Raw genomic sequence first — 18,890 nt, 5'->3', positions numbered from 1 at the left:
GTCCTGCAGCTTCTGCTGGATTTGCTCCACCGTCGTGTCGGACGGCAGCTCTCCTACCCCACCGATAGGTAGCGGGTAGACCTGCAGGCAGTTGGGACACTGTATCTCTCCGTGCACACAAAGTCGATGTCTTACCAAACTTATCAAGCAGCGGAGACAGTAGGTGTGATTACACCGTAACCGTCGGGCATCCTCGTAAACCCTCTTACACAGCGGACACTCGAGTCCTTGCATCCGACTTTCCATTTTGGCGCGACCTTAACATTTCATCCACTCCGTGAGAAAAAAGGTCGGATCGTAAACGTGTCACGAGATTTAGATTGTTGCAATGCCGCCATGGAGTATTATAAACACTAAGGTTCAGAGTACACACAGGAATTTCCGGTATCAAGTACTGCTGCAGCTGTTGCTTAATGTGTATAACCATCTGTGCTCTCTATATAGCTGAACGTATATTCCCTGACAAAATCAGTTCACCAATATTCTTATTTGCCAGGCAGTCAGTGAGAGTATAAATTATGCATGATAACTAATGGCATACTGGCTAGTATTCTTGAAGCAGAGTGAAAGAATTCACTCTCCACTTATATGTATCTCGACAAGACCGAGTCCTGTGCATTGTTCTAATTAATTACCGATCAGTTGTCACAAACGAGAAGTGAGTGTGTCGTTCAAATTCAGAATAACTTTCAGCATTCAAGTTTTCTGATGGTATATTTTAGCTCTATACTGCAGTGTACTGTACACGTGTATCACTTTTGACAGTCTCGCTTGTTATTTTTGATAATAGAGCAAGTCAGGAATAGATGTTATCAAATATCGTGATATTCTAAACGTTGATTGGTCATAAAAACTACCTCTTGAAGCAATATCGATGCTTCGATATCGTTAGTAAGACACCGGACAGAAATTAACAGTACTTACAGCTTTCTTTCTCTACAGTATATGTCTGCATGCCTTTCGCTAGAGTGTATATAATACCTGCTAGTAAGAAATTACAATGACTGCATAGTTTGTCGGATGATTAGATCGCAACTTCTTTCACATAGTTACAATGCAACCTTGACAAACAAGATATACATTTTGTTCCACAGGTATGCCATATGGCTCATATCAAACAGAAAGAAATAAGGGTACTAATGTAATATCCAGCACCTTACTGACTATGTACATCCTGTATACCAAGTTCCGTAATTATCCTCATCGATGACTTAAAGTGGAATTATACATAATGTCAGCACTGCTCCCAGAGAGAGTTTTGGCATTGTTGAAAACTACGTGTTATAGGACGATTGAGAGACATCGATTGGAAGCTGGTCCGAGGAGGTGTATCTGAAAAGAGTTGACCCCATGACCTCCAGTGACCATCTGATAAAAAGTTAATAACCATATAGCCCTATTCACATTACTGCATTGCTTCACTGGATGACCTTTCATTGGGCCTTTCCGAACAAAACTTTCTGTTGAATGGAAATAAAAAAAACCACACAATTGAATTGAATTGAATGGAATTGAATGGAATTGAACTGAACTGAATTGAATTGAATTGAATTGAATAGAATTGAACTGAAATGAAATGAAATGAAATGCATTGACTTGGATTTAATTGAATTGAATGGAATTGAATTGGACTGAATTGAATTGAATTGCATTGCACTGTATTGCATTGCATTGATTTTAACTGAATTGAATTGAATGATATATGCCAACCTTTTTTTTTCGAAATCTATTCATTTAAAGACTCGGCAGCTTGGGGTTATATAATGCGATTGGAATACTGGTCCAAATCGGATATATTCGGAAAACCCCGTATCAGATGTTTTCAGCTTTATCAATGATGTAAGTAGGCCTACTACGAATGATAACGAACAGTTTGTTCGGACGTTTGAAAATTTTAAATCTAATTACGTATGCCAGTACAAAATTCTCATAATTGTCAACGCTAGATTTCTTAGTTGCTGTTTTTTTTTTTCGTGTACAAATACTTCAACTATTCCTTTTCTAGCACATAATTATTCTAAGAAAATAAAACCAGAATGTTCTACGTTCTGATTTTTTAAGATATAACGCTCAAAAGCCAACTTGATTTTCAATAGGTATAACACGTAACTCAACGCGATGCATGATGGGATCAAACCTCATGTATTATTCATAGGAATGATGTTTCACTCTTTCTGTCGAGATTGATGGCGATGTGCACAATCTTGCGCCTGATTGCTAAGTGTACTAGCAGCGGAAGAATCTCGACTGGAGTCGAGCGCCATCGATGAGCGTATACTGTAAAACGAGGAATTTTCGCGGGCATTTTAATTTCGAGAATTTCGCGAGCACCAAAATTTGCGAAATTAAAATGCACGCGAAAGTTTTTGTCTACACTACATGCATTGAACGCCAGTGGCAATTCGCGAAAATTTCATGCCAGGAAAAAGGCTGTCGGCTCCAATTCACGAAAATTTCATGCCGCGAATATATCATGTTTTATATCAGGCTTATGGTTTAAATGGATGATACTGTATACAAATTGGTCGAGGTGAGGATTCAGCTTTCAATGTTTTAGAATCCACTCGATGAAATCTTAAAGAACATAACAATTCTAAGGAGAAAAGACAGTTTAACTGAAGAAAATCGGTTTTAAAATGACTGAGATATCCAACAAACAAAGTAAAACAAAGAGATCCTAATAAAAGTCGTGGCCTGTCATACTTTACGATAGGATCGCTTTCTTTGATATCTCATAGCAATTTCAATACCAATTTGCATCAAAATAATAAACGGCGAATTCCTCTAAGAATTACATGTTCTTATCAAGAGGTTTTTCATTATTTCACAAACACTTACACACGAAAAAAAAAAATGTGAAAAAAAATTGGAAACCTGCAGCCCCATCTAAACCAAATCTGTATCATCATCCCTTTAACCCGGCGGGAAGCGAATGAAGATAGATAGAACAATCGGGCCAGGCCCTCTCCCCACAGCAACGCTATTGGCTCCATAAGGCCTTACAGGATCCGGCATCAAGCGTGGACTCTTCTTCAACTAACTTACCAACGCTCCTGCTGAAATCTGTCACACCTGGCTGCGATGTGAACCCCTGAGGGATATAAAGAGCATAATACTCTGATGCAAATCTTAAAAGGGTCGTGAGATATGTAGGCCAGAAAGGTTTTACACGTATTCACTCTGGTTTTTTTTTAATCTGTTGAATCTGAATAATAATTGATCTCGGCCAAATCATCATGATTCTCCTTATCTATCCGTCATAAAATTTCGATATTGAAAAAAAAAAGAAAACAGCCTTTAATCGTGACCTTTGAACATTCCTGATTCTATACCTCGAAATCTATATCAAGCATGGACGTCAGGTACTTGTGCTTGGAGTCTGAAGTTCAGAGTATTGATGGAGATATTCTCCGGTACAGCTTGTGTGCTTTCTTTCCTATAAAATCTTTTCAATAAGCCAGTTCGGAGTTAGCTCATGGGCACATTGCTACGAATTACCTTTCTTTTTGTCAGTCGGTTAGGGGCACCTCACTCGATTGGCAGAGCAACATAAGGCTTAATAGGCATGATGTAAGAATTTATGGGATTCATCAATCATGTTCAAGCAAAGAATGAACTTTCGTAGATCAAATGACCAAAATGATCCGTCAATTAATAATTGTGAAAACATTCATTTCATTATTTGCATTGAATGCACTCTTTCTATTGACGTTGCCAAATACTACTTTTGCTGTCAAGTGGATGTGCTGGCAAGCAGCATGTCAAAGGATTACATGAATAATCATTACATCACAGATGCTTATCCCAATGAATTTAAAAACCAACATGCCTGTTCGTACGAATGACCCTTTTTTTTCTGCTCACGCACAGAATGGAACTGCGCACTGACTTATCAATTTGTGATGTATAGATCTTTTCTTGAATCAGACTGGTCGTTTGTCAGACTTTTAATGTCGGCTTTCCTAATTGTACTTAGGCAGCTACACTGTAGGACATTATCATAACTACCTCATCTTGTACCGCATTGTACCTTGTTTGATAGATAATTAAAGTGTTCGTAAATGTTTTGTGTGCGTGTGAGTGTGTGTGAAGGTTGTTTAAACAGGTATAGTTTCATGTTTCATGTGTGTCAATGTGTACATGTGTACGTTGGAAAGGTTATACATTGATGAGTTGATATGCAATATAGGTCTATAAACAATAGCGTAGAAGAGTGCGTGGGAAATCTAGGAGTAAGGCGGGCAGCGGTGGTTAAAGAGGTGATATGCACGTGCACGCCATGGGTACTATGTTTATAACGGTTATATTCTATCTCGATTACAAACGTCACGTGCTCCTTGCGTTAAAAGCATTTTTTTTTTACCATTGGGAGCAGTGATTTCAAATAATGTTTAAGTTATTACAATTAACTGATACATAAGTTTATATGTGTAGGTTGGTTGTATCACAAAACATCCTACTATATTTAAAAAAATGCAATAAAGCCGAAAGTAGAAGGGGATATCACTATTTTTCTTTATTAAACCATAATTGTAGACGGTTTAGTCTAAAAACAATGTAATTGTAATTATATTTGTTCATATTTTGTATATAGTTATTTAACAATACTTATAATTCATTTTAATGATAAACATTTTTGCATTGGTTGTTTCTATATCCCTCACATTTAAGATCTATTTTGAAACACTGAAGCTGGGTTTTTGTTTCATTTGCATAATATAGGGGAAAATAATGCCATTAAGTGAGGCCTGTTGTTTGTTTCGCTGAGGGCTCTTTTCCGCTTGTCGTGTCGCATTTCGGTATCTCTTTTCTTTTCGTTTGCAAAGCTAGCTTTGTTAAAAAAAGAAAAAGAAAAAAAAAGGTCAACAGGCTTTCTCCATTAACTGTGCCCCAATCTCTACGAAGAAAATAATAATATTGTAGCAATTCTAAATCAATAGCAATTAAATATATTCATAACAAAATGATAACCACCAATATTCGCAAATGAGACCACTTCATCAGGATTTCACTCTCATCTCTATTTTTGTCTTTCTTTCTGTTTCTCCATAAACGACATCACTATGGAAACCAGGGGCATTCAACTGATGAAACACATTATAGCGCGTAACCGATTAAGTTCAGCACTAATTGTATTGATGGAAATTCCATTAAGTGAGGCCTGTTGTTTGTTTCGCTGAGGGCTCTTTTCCGCTTGTCGTGTCGCATTTCGGTATCTCTTTTCTTTTCGTTTGCAAAGCTAGCTTTGTTAAAAAAAGAAAAAGAAAAAAAAAGGTCAACAAGCTTTCTCCATTAACTGTGCCCCAATCTCTACGAAGAAAATAATAATATTGTAGCAATTCTAAATCAATAGCAATTAAATATATTCATAACAAAATGATAACCACCAATATTCGCAAATGAGACCACTTCATCAGGATTTCACTCTCATCTCTATTTTTGTCTTTCTTTCTGTTTCTCCATAAACAACATCACTATGGAAACCAGGGGCATTCAACTGATGAAACACATTATAGCGCGTAACCGATTAAGTTCAGCACTAATTGTATTGATGGAAATTCCCGTTATTTTCTGCCATATATCATATAGTTGTACTTGTTTGTGCTTTAGATAACAGGAAGACCATGATCACGCGCTGATCGACTTTCACATTCACTGTTGGAGGCACGAAATGCAGCCCTCCCTGAAATTCGTTCTATTTCTCATTATTTCATAAAAGTCACTTTTCAGGAACGTGGGGGAAAATTTTCTCCATAATTTGACGCTCACAATAATTTAGATAGAATTTTCCGAATGAAATGGGCGACCCCTCATCACCTTCATTGCCAGAGTAGGCACATTTTGCTTTCTGGCATAATTTTAGGCGCTTCAGTATCTAGCACTATGCAAGGCATTTGGCTGTGTTAGCATAATTCTAGCATAATATTGTTACAGAAAATAGGTCTCTGGGCGTTTTGTGTACTGTGGTAGCTTTTGTTTGTTGGTTTGTTTGTTTGTCAAGTGATTTGTCGACGAAATCGACAATAAAAAGTAAATACATTCGGGCATTCAAATTCAGAGTCCGAGCGAACAATTTCATTTATGGGAGTTCTATTTCTTTTACGTCAGTCAAATTCACGCTTGGGCGTTCAATTTCCAAATGCGAGCATTGCATTTCCTACTCGTGCATTCAAATTCACGCGATAGTTATGTGATAGTCCCGATGAGCTTGTTTGGAGCGTTCAATTTTATTTTCAGGAGATCAAGTTCCTACTTCGTGCAATCAATTTAATGAGGAAAATGAGTACACCTTTTTAAGAAAGGAGAAAAGGCATACACAACCAAAGTTCAAGATTTTTCATTGAACAGGTGGACCTATAATACTGCAAAATAAATACTAGTAATCTTCATCATAAATTATTGTTAAATTCCAATATATTCAAAGATATAAAATGTTAAAGACACACATACACGGCCCCAAACTAACTAAATTCAGGACGTCTTTTAAATCGAATACAGTTATTTGGAACATGGTTGCCTATTCACGAATTTGAATGACCGACGAGATTCCGTCGCCAGCTTGACATGAATTTGAACGCTCAATGCTGAAATGCGTGCTGCTCTCTTAAATTTGAACGCTCTACGAGTGAATTCGAATGATCGGATTTTGAACTTGATTGCCGATTCAGTGCTGCGAGCGTGGAATGCGTGAAATTGAATGCTCGGAATAGGAACTTTAATGACTGAAGTATAAAATTGTGTGTCTATATCCTGTCTATAATTATATCCATGTTATGTGTGCCCTGTATATGTATGTATCGATGTAACTTATATGCATGCAGACAAATTTCCAGAAACGGACAATAAAATCGAATTGAATTGCATTGCATTGAATTGAATTGAATTGAACTGAATTGAAACCTATACATTACAAACTTGCATATACGTTAATATAATTTAGATCGCGTATGAGCCACTTCAGATTTCCCCACCATTCATTTGACCATACATTCACTGCATCTTTCCCACTCAACGAATGTTGGGTCAACATCATTCAACCCTCCCCCCCCCCCCCCCCCATGGAAAAGTTAATCCGTCAGAATAAGAACATTTACAAGTCCCATTCGTCTTTTTCAGTAAAAGCTGAATTCATGCCAGCGATCCACCAAACCTCACTACAAGGAGAGGCAGAAGAAGGCGGAGAAGAAGAAGAAGAAGAAGAAAAGTAGGCCCTATCTAAGTAAATGTATGTAGGCCTACATACACAAGAGGCATGTTGTCATGAAACCCGTGTACAGGTTTCGAGAAATCATTTTGGTCGCTTCATGTCAGCTGAGCTGAATCAATCAGATTTCAAGCGTGTCCGCATGCATTATTTCCAATCAAGGGACACTGGTATCAGACAGTCTAGTAAGAATAAACAATGATCCGTGTATCATACCTTGGCATGGAATGAATAAGAATGACAGTATATTGTACCGTTTGTTTGCTCAGATGCTCGCCGCGTGCTCGCAAATGCAAGTGACAATATTTGGCCGATTAAGCCCCGTCCCGTCTCGCCCGTAGAGTTAAACACATACTCAAGAAGAAATAGACCTGGCCACAGCATCTTGATCAATACTAGCATTCGCAATGTCTGGGGAAAAAAGGCGATGCTTCTCAGTAAAGATGTGAGTTTTTGTGATGCACCCGAAGTTTTAGGATTCTGATACTTTTGATACTATACCTCCTTTACGCCATTCTGTGAAAGAGAGATCTGTACGTCTTATATTCCATACGTTCAGTGCTCTACAGTGTGTATCTAAAAAAAAGATAATATACGTGTATATACAGTATTGTGTGTATATATATATATATATATCTATATACATATATATACATGTATATATATATATATATATATATATATATGATTATATACATGTATTACATATTACAAAGATTGCAATAAATTGTCTTTGAATACTGTACATGTACATGTCATTAAAAACTATGTAGCTGTCTCGAGACAAAGTTTTACACACTCATACAATTGTACGTAAGGTGTTGTACATGTATTAACACTAACAGGAGAAATCTCTACCTATACGATCAGTGAACACATTTTTGTTCATAAAAAATTGTTCTAAAGGTATGCAATCATAATGTACATGTACATAGCATGAACAGTTTATTTGCACGTAATATCTTGTACAGAGCATCTTGAGTTTATTGACAGGTATACAGCTGGTATTAAAGGTGAAAAAATAATGACCACATGACTCTAGGGAAGTTGAACCAAACCCGATGATCACAACAGTGCGACTTTCATCACTGTTTGAAGTCTACACTTCTATCACACATTCGGGGGAAAAAAAGTGTAACAGATCTATAATAACTATGGCTGTCCACATACGTCTTAGCTTATTAGACTATATAAAAAAAGAATCCAAATACATGTACATAATACAGTGCACACCCATTGCAACGAACACAGTTATAGCGAAATTTTGTAACAATGAAGTTAACAGTCAGATCCCAAACTTATTACAAGTAACAGTATCTATACCGGGTGTCCCAAAAAAGCGGAACGGTGGGTTTTCAGTACTTTACGTTCTAAAAGTGATATATTTTTTGACATCATTATAAAGACCATCTTCCACAGAAGACAATGATACCAAAATCATTAAATTTGGTTCAGTACTTTTTACCCTATGCCAATTTCTGTAAATGCAGTCATTTCAAATTTCGCCGGATTTTAGCGACTTATGAGATAATAATTTGGGCGCGACACGCGATCCATACGGTGAATATTGTGTATGCTCGGTTATCCATGTCAACAAAAGATACAGCTTTCACATTGGGCGCGAGCCAGGAAAAAAAAAACAGTGTGTGTGTGTGTGTGTGTGTGTGTGTGTGTGTGTGTGTGTGTGTGTGTGTGTATGTGTGTATGTGCGCGCGCCCAATGCGAAAGCTGTATCTTTTGTTGACATGGATCAACGAGCTTAAACAATTCACCGTATGGAACGCTCGTCGCTCCCAAATTGTTATCTCATAATCCGGCGAAATTTGAAAATGACTGCATTTACAGAAATTGGCATAAAATAAAAAGCACTGAACCAAATATCATGATTTTGGTATCATTGTCTTCTGCCGAAGATGATCTTTCTAATGACGTCAAAAATATATAACTTTTATAACTCAAGGTACTGAAAATCCACCATTCCGCTTTTTTGGGGAGACCCGGTATATCTGAACATACTGAATTCGTTTGGCTATAACAAAATTTTTATATTTATAACTAAAGGAAACTGACAGTCCCACGTACAGACTTCGTTATAACTGGAGTCACCCGTATATACCATACATTTCCAAAAGCAAGTAAAATTAGGACTCTGAGAGGAATTTTATGGCATTGCCTGTTGGACTCTAAAGAAATCTGACTCACTCTGTACGTAACGATTTAATGGAAAATGCAAAAAGTGATGAATGCATCCAATTCTCAACTAACTTATACATACTGGGTCAGAGCCTCCAGGCACATACAGTACATAGTTTGCATCTTTTATGATTTGTGTCCTGCAAATGATATCTCTAACGACCATCATTCCATTATCTACTTCGTGCATAATTATAGTGTGCATACTCCTCCATGCTTGCAGTAGATATAGGCTGACTTGATTAAACATGCATTATACAACTGTACGCTTTTATAAGCTCATGATACTTCAATAAAATTTAGCATACAACATTTTACATGTAATATAACGGCTTAGAGAGGGCATAAAAAATTACTCCCCAAAAAAAAATAAATAAATAAAAAATGAACATACACGTCTTCTACATCCCAAAATATGTCATACATATCCTATATCGTATCCTATATCCAAAAACTGCTGTCACCTTATCACTGGAAAATATGCAACAAAGAGTGCATACAACTAGCCTGTACCAAAAAAGAATATTTGTTTATAATCACGTACTGTTGTTCCATGCAAAAAAAAAAAAAAACAAACAAACAAATGAAACCACCGACTTAGGATTGACAATCACAGTGAAGTTGACGATTACATGTACAATCTTTGTGGTGGATTTACTACTACTCATTCAAACAACAATTTGAAAACATAAAATATGAAATGTAAAAAGAGCTGTCATCTCAATCATCAATTTTGCAATAGCTCAATTTGTTGATATCACTCACGTTGATCACAAAATAATATCAATACATTCATGGCTCTGTGATTTGGGCAAGCTTTGAAAACAAGAAATAAAGGATACTTATGTGCTGATGATTTCTCCCCCTGGAATAGCACATTATTTCAGAATGCTGCTTTATTTCCATTCTTTCATTTTTCACAAACTACATGTTGCTATAGATAATATGGCCTGACACCATTTCAAAGTTAATAAAAAAGGATCTCACTTTGTTTACTTATGCTGACTTTCCTCTTAATTTGCTCCTTACAATAATTTCCAAAAGTTGATAGACATAAAATGTTTTTTTATTTTTTATTTTTATTCATCTTATTTTATTTAATCTTATTTATTTAATTTTTTGTAGGGGGCTTTTTTGGTTTTTTTATTCATTCTCTTGGAATTTTTGGACGGACAAAACTTCAGGAAGGTTATCCTTCAATAAACACTTAAATCAACCAGTCTCATATCCATTGTGCCAAAACATCGCAATGTATCGTTTATCAATATGTGATTTACTGTAGTAAAATAGGTAAGAAATTACTACTTCTGTAATGACCTGCATAATTTTATAATTTACAAATCCTAACATACATAAAGGAATGTTAATTCTGGTACCATGAAAATCTATATATTTTCTTTACAATATATATCATTTGAGATGCCTGATCAATTAAGATTCTTAGTCATCATTGCTGGTAATTCTGCTGGGGTTTCCAAAGTGAGATCTCCACGTTGATATATAAAAGCAATATTTACAACACCTCCTGCATGGATGGTCTGCTATGAACCTTGTGCTGCCTTTTCTAAACTCTTGGTGGCGTCCTTCAACTTTCCAACAAGATCCTAGAAATAAACAGTGGAAAATAAAATGATCACGGGGAAAGTGAAAAGAGGCATGTCAGGTATACACCTGTTGCATTCTAAATTTTACAGAATCAAAAGCACTTCACAATTCCATTTTGTGTTACATGTATTTACATTTTTGATGGATGTGCCATGGGAAAGTAAAGGACTTTGAATACAACACAGTAAAAACAACAGCAGTCTTCCAAAATGCAGAAACATGTACAGGCAATAAAGCTGAAGAAGACCGAGTGTCGAAAGCTTCAAATAATTCGGCTGGTCCAGGCATCGTGTGATATCCCTCGTCATCATTTGTCACACTTAGCTATGCATATATTTTGTGAATTGGGACTTAAAGACAATTCCAAGAGTGGTTGAATTTACAGGGCCCCAGCACTAGTGGATGAAAACAAATCTGTCTTGCAACATTGTAGGTACCTTACCTTGGAGACAATATTCATTGCATTTCTGTAATGGGATGCAAAATTCTTGTGCATTGTTCCTTGCAGCACTACCCCTGGACTCGTGGCTTGCAAAAATAAATCCACTGCAAAATGCTTGCTGTACAGGGTGTATAGAGCATATTACAGTGTATAATTCCACCTTTTCTTGAGCACCTAGCAAACAAAGGGGATGGGTCCTGAACAGAACTTCTGTGTAATATGGTTAGCCCTTTTCTGCCCTGAGCAGGATTTGGGAAGTATTAAAGGTTTAGCTCTGTAATCTAACAGGTACCAAAAGAGAGGCCGAGTACTTCACAAATTCTGGGGGGGGGGGATCTTTTATTCAAAGTGGACATACATGACCATCTAACTTCTCAACACATTGATATTTTCCGCAAAATTTTTACATTTCCTAACTCTGTGGAAATTAAAGCAGCTACTTCACTTCTCTCTCTTATCTCCATGATTTTCCAACCTTCAACTCCTCCCTCTTCCTATTCCCTTCCATTTCATCTTTCTCCTCCTAACGATGTCTGAGCATCTTACTTGATTCTCACTCTATTCTTCCTTACCAACCTTTCTGCTCCTCTTTTTACCGTCTCCACTAGTGCAACTTCAACTTCTAGCCCATTACTGTCTCCCACTCTTCACTTTTTGCCCTCCTCACAACCCCCCATATGTCGCTTCCCTCTTCAATTCTCCTCTTTCTAGGCTCTTCTTCTGTCAAGCAACGATGCGATCAAGGACTTCATACACATGGTGTCACTGCAAACCTTTCTCCCTCATTTACTTTACCATGCAAACCTTCAAGCTACTCAAAGCAGCTAGTTACTATGCAAAGGAAGAAGTAGAAGAAGAAGAAGAGCAGAGTACTACCACTTTACCTGCAATTGCTCAAGAGAGCAGCAGAACTGGACATCCTTAGTTCCCTGAAGACCCTGCTCTACCTTCAGGCTGATCATGTAGGTCGGTTCATTGATCTTGTCTATGTGCTTGTTCTGCAAGAGTTAAATAGGGGCACAATCATAAAACAAATTAAATGTGGAGCAATATGTTTGAAGTGATTCATCTTAACTGACAGACATACTGGCATCAGCTTCAAAAGAAGTGTACAGACACATGTTATGATTTTTGTAACTGACATACACATTATCAATTCCCATCATATGATTCATTCAAAAAAAAATCATAATGTGTGTACATATATATATATACATATATATATATATCGTCGCTGGGGTGACAAGACCTTGTATCTGCAATTTTGGTGAAAATGACTTTTTTGGATTAATGGTCAAATAATGGGTTAAGTGATGTCCTGTCCAAATCCCAACTGTCTTACTCCAAAAATGAAGCCACCACGGCATGTCAAAGGCAAGGCTTTCCCATTCACCACAGTGCTTTGGCCGCCATGTTTTTTGGCTCTCCTGAACATTTGACATTTTGTAGATACGAGGTCTTGTAGCCCCAGCGACGATATATATATATGCCTATTTAGTCAGATGGCTAAAACATTAAGGGTGTTAAGTATCTAAGGAAAATAAAGACGATTTAAATGTCACAGTAATCCAGGAATCTGCTTCAATAAGGACTCTGCCCAGTTTTGGGATTTTGTGCCTGTGATGGTGCAATACAAAGCAGGCTTAGGGTATAGCACATCAAACTTCACAATGCAAAAGCTTATCATTAATTTACTGAGGTTGGCTCAATCTGCACATAATGATCAGATGAACATAAAATTTTTGAACAGCAATGCACGAGCTGGCCAAGGTATAGAGATGGCTAAAAGCAGGTAAAGGCACTGGTGCATGTACAATGTACATGCACAAAACATCAGATTCTGCCCCATCAGCATGACATCATGTTATTAGCGGCAATGTGTAGATATATTGTAGTGTCATTTACCAATAGCGTCCTCTTCAGTGTTAACACTGCTCTCTCACAGGGCCCTGCCATTATCAGTAACCCCAGCATTGCCAGTTACCGATTTCTACACACTTGGGTGATGATCTGATGAGGGACAAAGAGGCGCGGGCAAAATATGTGGTCCAAGGATGAGCGCACTGCGCAGGATTCGAACCAGAGACACCTTGTGCACAAATATCCACTCTACCACACAGGGTTCCTGCAGCAGACTAGGCCAAGTTAAAATCTCTACTATCTAATTTTATTCTACCAACTGGACCCCATGGAAGACCAGCTTAACATAGCTGAATATGGGCTATCCAGCCATCTTCACAGATGGAAAAAAAATGAACAAACCAACTGTTCTTGCTCTCACGTAAACCTGTACCGCTGACCCTTCTTTAGACCACCCTGAAGCCAGTCTAATGCCGAGATTAGTAATCATTTCAATGAGGGCAGTCACTGCTGCACTTGAAAACGGCTAAAAACATCTTTACGAAACAGGCCCCAGATCAGCAAAAAATATGGTGCAACTTTTGCCATAGTCCATGCTACTGCACACCAGTGCATTTGGTCTTGTGATAATATCTAATGTAGTGTATTTTGTACTTGATGACAAATGGAAGAAAACATCCCAGTGACCAGCCACAACAAAAGGATCCTAAAGTCTTTGGCGGCGGAGCCGAGAAAATCAAGTTTGAAGTCAGATCATCAAAATTGGTCAAAACGATCATACAATTTTTGTTTTGACGTAATTTTGTTGTCTAAAGTATCGTCTATCATCAGCCGAAATTTCGCAGCCACATGATCAAAGGAAAGGCAAGATATTATGGCCATGACTTTCCAACTTTCAACGAACAGAAGTGTGTCCAAAGATTTGGATTTAGTGCCGCAGCTAGACTCTGCCCCTAGCAACGAGGGAGTGATCTTATTGGTCAGTGTGTGGCATTCTGGTTACTGATTCGTCGTGCCGCTGGCGCTAAGCTTGAATGAACATCGTGGAGGTTGCTAGGAGCGTACCTTCTATTGTCAAGAGGTGAAACTGCCTTGCCTCCCATTGATCATAATAGTGTCTGAAGGAAAACTTTGAAGGCAGTTTTCTCGAAATTCTGATTTCCTAAATCACTCGACATGAGCTAATAAAATCATCTATATCTCCACAACCAAGTACTTTTATGAGTCGTGTTATACATGTTATACAATTAAAGTGGAAGAGTAAGGAAATAATGTCATGTCATTTTCAGAAAATTGTCCTCCCCCCAACTTTCGGATCTTTTTGTTGTAGCGGGTCACATATTGAGGTTAAAAAAGAAAAGAAAAGAAAAAAGATATCCCCCAAAACACACACAAATGCAAGCGAAAGCAAAAGCAAAAGCCTGACATATATTTTGTTACCATCTCACACATTACCTTTAGATAGAAGTCTAATCGCCAATCAACATCCACGATGTGAGGAGGGGCGTGGCCAACATTGCTAAGCAATGCCCTGATTTCTTCTTTCCTCTCTTGGAAGAGCTTGATGAAAGCATCTATCCTGTCCTGGCTAAACTTGCAATCCTCTAGAGTGGAGCTGAAAGCCAGATATACATAAAAAATGACAGAACACCGTAAATATTTGCTGTCAGTCTATGCTGAAATCGATACAGAACAGAAGAATATAGCAAGGCTCACATAGTAATTTTGGCTGAGAAGGTTTATGCGATCAGCTGTGTGCAACACACAGCACTTCATGACTAGACATGTCTACATGTACCAACATACAGTGTGTACATGTACATGTATATGGGACTAAGATCATCATCCCTTCAAGTTCTTTCAGAATTTTGCTGCAAGAAATTATGATTTTGTCATAAAATTGGCACCTTGGACTTTCACTGCAAAAGAAAAGTTTTGGATTGGAGAGATATTGGATGGAACTGATCAAATTCACTGAATTTGCACAAACCACTACAGAGCTACAAAAATTTGCCAATCTCAAAGACCAACCTTATGGTGTCACTGTCTGCATCGTGTTTGGCTGCTTCCAGGACAAGAGTGCAGAGGGCTGCATAGCTTTGCTTCAAAACACCCTGCTCAATGGCTGAAAGCTGAGAATCTACACACAGACAGAGAAAATCAACACAAGTATGATAATTAAGCAAGAAATGAAACATACCAATATTATGAAATGACACTCTAACTGTATAAAAGCCCAACAAAGGCTGCTAAACAAGTACTGCATTTACAGTATTTTGCCATCTTAGCTGAAAATGAGTCTGACACAGATTCTGAACTTTTGTCCACAACTCAGTAATTTGCTTTCATTACATCCTTGCTTGGTAAATCTCCCAGCTCTTTTCAAAAGTTACTTGCATTTACAGTAAATGACTGGGGTATACGACATGTGCAACTATGACCATGTGTAGATCTAAGTATATTACAGATCTCGGGTGAAGTTTATTCTTCAGCTTCCCCATTACCCTCCCCAACACCCTATAGTCCCTAGTCTAAAAAAAAGAAAAAAAATGATAACAAGACAAGTCACAAAACAAAACAACCCCCCCCCCACCAAATTATTATTGATGATAAAAATCCTGGATTACTGATCCTCATAATACTACTAATAATATAAATTTCATCAATAATAGTAAAGTAATAGAATGCAATATCGTAAGATTCGTATTTAACTTTTTTACATATCGTCATACATCTGAGATCTATTTCAATTTAGTGTATATAGTTCTAGGTAAATTCGACGATTCTGGAGTTTAGATTATGTTAAGCCGTTCCTTCTGCAATTCTCTGAGTGCCTTTATAATGCCCCCAAACGAGATTCTTTTTGCCCATCGACAGAGAGGCAGACAGGTTGGTAGTCCACCTGTGTGAAGGCAGTCATGCAGTAGGCCTACATTGTATCCCCCTTTTCACGGTCAACTACATGTGCAGTGAACAATGGAAATATGTGACCCGCTACAACAAAATGATCCTAAAGTCAGGCGAGGTCGATTATTTGAAAATTGCATGACACAATTCCCTAATCTTTCTGCTTTAAATTGATATATAACACATCTTATAAAAATAATCGGCTGCGGAGATATCGATGTTTAAAAGAGAGCATGTCGAGACGTCTGGGAAATCACTGTTTCGAGAAAAGCGCCCTAAACGTTTTCCTTGCGACGCAATCACGGTCAAGGGACACGCAGGTCAGTATTCACCTCCGGACAATAGAAGGTAAGCCCTAGCAACCCCCGAAATGCTCATTCAAAAACATCGTCGGCGATCTCCTCACCGACCAATCAGTGACCAGGATGCCAGGAGAAGCGGCTGGGCATAGCGCACCCCGCCAGCACGCACCAGTCGACTGGGCAGTGTGCGAGCTTCACGCTTCGGTTAGCGGCAAGCAGCAAACTGACCAATGAGATCACTCTGGTCGTTGTTATCTGTGGCGCTCAATCCAAATGTTCGAACCAGTTTCTGCTTCCTTGGAACGCCAAAAAACATGGCCCAGAAAAACGCTATTTTTTGGTCTTTCCTTTCATCATTTTGCTTCAAAATTTCGACAGATGATAGAAGACATGTCATACTCTAATAATATGTCAAATTCAGAAAATTGTAAGTTTTGACCAATTTTGATGCTCTGACTTCAAACTCGATTTTCTCGGCTTCGACCGTGCGCGACTTTAGGACCATTTTGTTGTAGCGGGTCACATATCGATCGGGTGCGAGGTATGAATAGAGCGTGCGCCGATGAGCTCACAGAATCTTTTGTTCTACACAGAACCAGGAACCTGAATGGGGTGACTGGGATCAGCGAACACAATATATCTAACTGATCTCAGCCTTGATCACTATGTACATGTTCGTACGAATTTACAGCAGAACACGCAAGAACTAAATCAGAAAAAAGGTAAATAACTTTTGTACAGTGAAATACGCATTTTTCGAACAGAAGAACAAATGCAGATCTATAGAATAAACTCTTATCTTTTTATCAAACCCACTTTTCTGGGCATTTTAACACAAAGAAACATGAATTCAGGCTAAGAAAGCAGGCAGTCTTGTCTTCATCTTGGGAACCTGGCTGGTACACCAGGTTCCCGTAGGCCTATATCAGTTGCTCCCACGCACGGGAACCTGGTTCCCGTAATTTATAAGGCAGTGTATACAACCACACGCGTGTGTCTTTACCATCCAGCCACACGAGTGTGGCTGTAGCCATGGCCAGAGTCGCTGGATACTGCCACACTCGTGGACGCGTGTGTACATACCACACACACGGAGAAGCTCCATTGCGTAGCGGGGAACACGCTGTGTGTGGCCACTTCAACACGCGATGAGCCTACCTTCTAGATTAACCTTTGTGTTCCCCGTTACGCAATAACGCCCCCCGTGTGTGCAACATGTACACACACGTCCACACGCGTGTGGTTGTATACACTTCCAATTTTATAACGCGACGGGTTAGGCATAGACCCAACTGTAGGGCCATAAAGTTCTTGGCTATCCTGGGTTTTAGGAGTCTAAATTATTTTGGGCTGCTAACTTCAGCACAGGCATAGATACGGACTAGAAGCCAAAATGGTTTCACCCTAACCCTAACCCTAACCCAAACCCAAACCCTAACCCTAACCCTAACCCTAACCCTAACCCTAATCCTATTTGGCTTTCCATAGTCCGTATCTATGCCTGTGCTGAAGTTAGAAGCCCAAAATAATTTAGACCCCGGGCCTAAAACCCAGGATAGCCAAGTTCTTATACCCTGACCTGACTGAACAGTATAAATATGTTCGAAAGTTATGCTAATGAAACAATTGCCATTCACATTTACTGTATCAGTTAGTGTTGCCTTCGGTTAGAATATGACATTGCAATAGTCATGGATCAAGAAACAGCTGACTCCTAAGGCGAGGCAGCTGCAGAGCTCCGAGCGAGCTCTGCGAGAAAAATCGTCTCCAACGGCAAACGCATATCTCAGCACACGGGACTACACAATGTGATAGCCTATTGAGTCCACACTTACCGTTATTGCTGCTTCCAGATTTAGCGACATCCGTGAAGACTTTGTTCAGGAATGAATCGTAAGCTTTGTCCGGTACTCTAGCAGAACTACCCGCAAGTTGTAAACCTTCTTGAATTTCATATGAAATTTCCATTTTGGCTTTTCGGAATACAGCCTCCTCCTTCTGCGCCGACTACGCCTCCACAGCACAGGCGACAATTAGTAAGGTGGTGCTAAATCGCAAATCTTATTGGTATGACCCGCACGTGACTATTAGAATTATTATCTTCGGGCAAACAATGTACTAATGTAATGGCTTTGTACGTGGTAGGCTTGTGGCTCTCTCGGTTTCTAATATAAATGCAGAAACGCTCTGATCCCGAACGAAAATACAAACAGACAGTGCGATGAGACGAAATAGACAGTCATCATAGTTATCATTATTCATCCATAACAGGACTCATTTGACGGTATAAGTCTGATGCATATATACACATTTTGTATTCTCATATGTTCGGTGATATGTGGTATTCTCTCCGTCATATTTCTGATGTTTTTATCCA

The 18,890-nt window shown here is 38.6% G+C and overlaps 1 protein-coding gene across 1 annotated transcript; it reads right to left on the bottom strand.

Annotated features, from left to right (window-relative positions):
* Positions 1–10,576: 10,576 nt before the first annotated feature.
* Positions 10,577–18,526, bottom strand: LOC139710759 (COMM domain-containing protein 3-like). Its single transcript, XM_071622677.1, has 5 exons — positions 18,349–18,526; positions 15,336–15,444; positions 14,760–14,919; positions 12,329–12,442; positions 10,577–11,001 (listed from the first exon to the last, which is right to left on the bottom strand). The coding sequence occupies exons 1-5, from the start codon at positions 18,479–18,481 to the stop codon at positions 10,939–10,941; spliced, it is 579 nt and encodes a 192-aa protein (XP_071478778.1). The 5' UTR covers positions 18,482–18,526; the 3' UTR covers positions 10,577–10,938.
* Positions 18,527–18,890: the final 364 nt, after the last annotated feature.

This window comes from Diadema antillarum, unplaced genomic scaffold (genome assembly GCF_040938485.1).
Source record: "Diadema antillarum isolate AM-2024a unplaced genomic scaffold, OU_Dant_1.0 seq00001560_RagTag, whole genome shotgun sequence".
Taxonomy (NCBI): domain Eukaryota; kingdom Metazoa; phylum Echinodermata; class Echinoidea; order Diadematoida; family Diadematidae; genus Diadema; species Diadema antillarum.
This window is presented reverse-complemented; position numbering and strand designations above follow the sequence as displayed.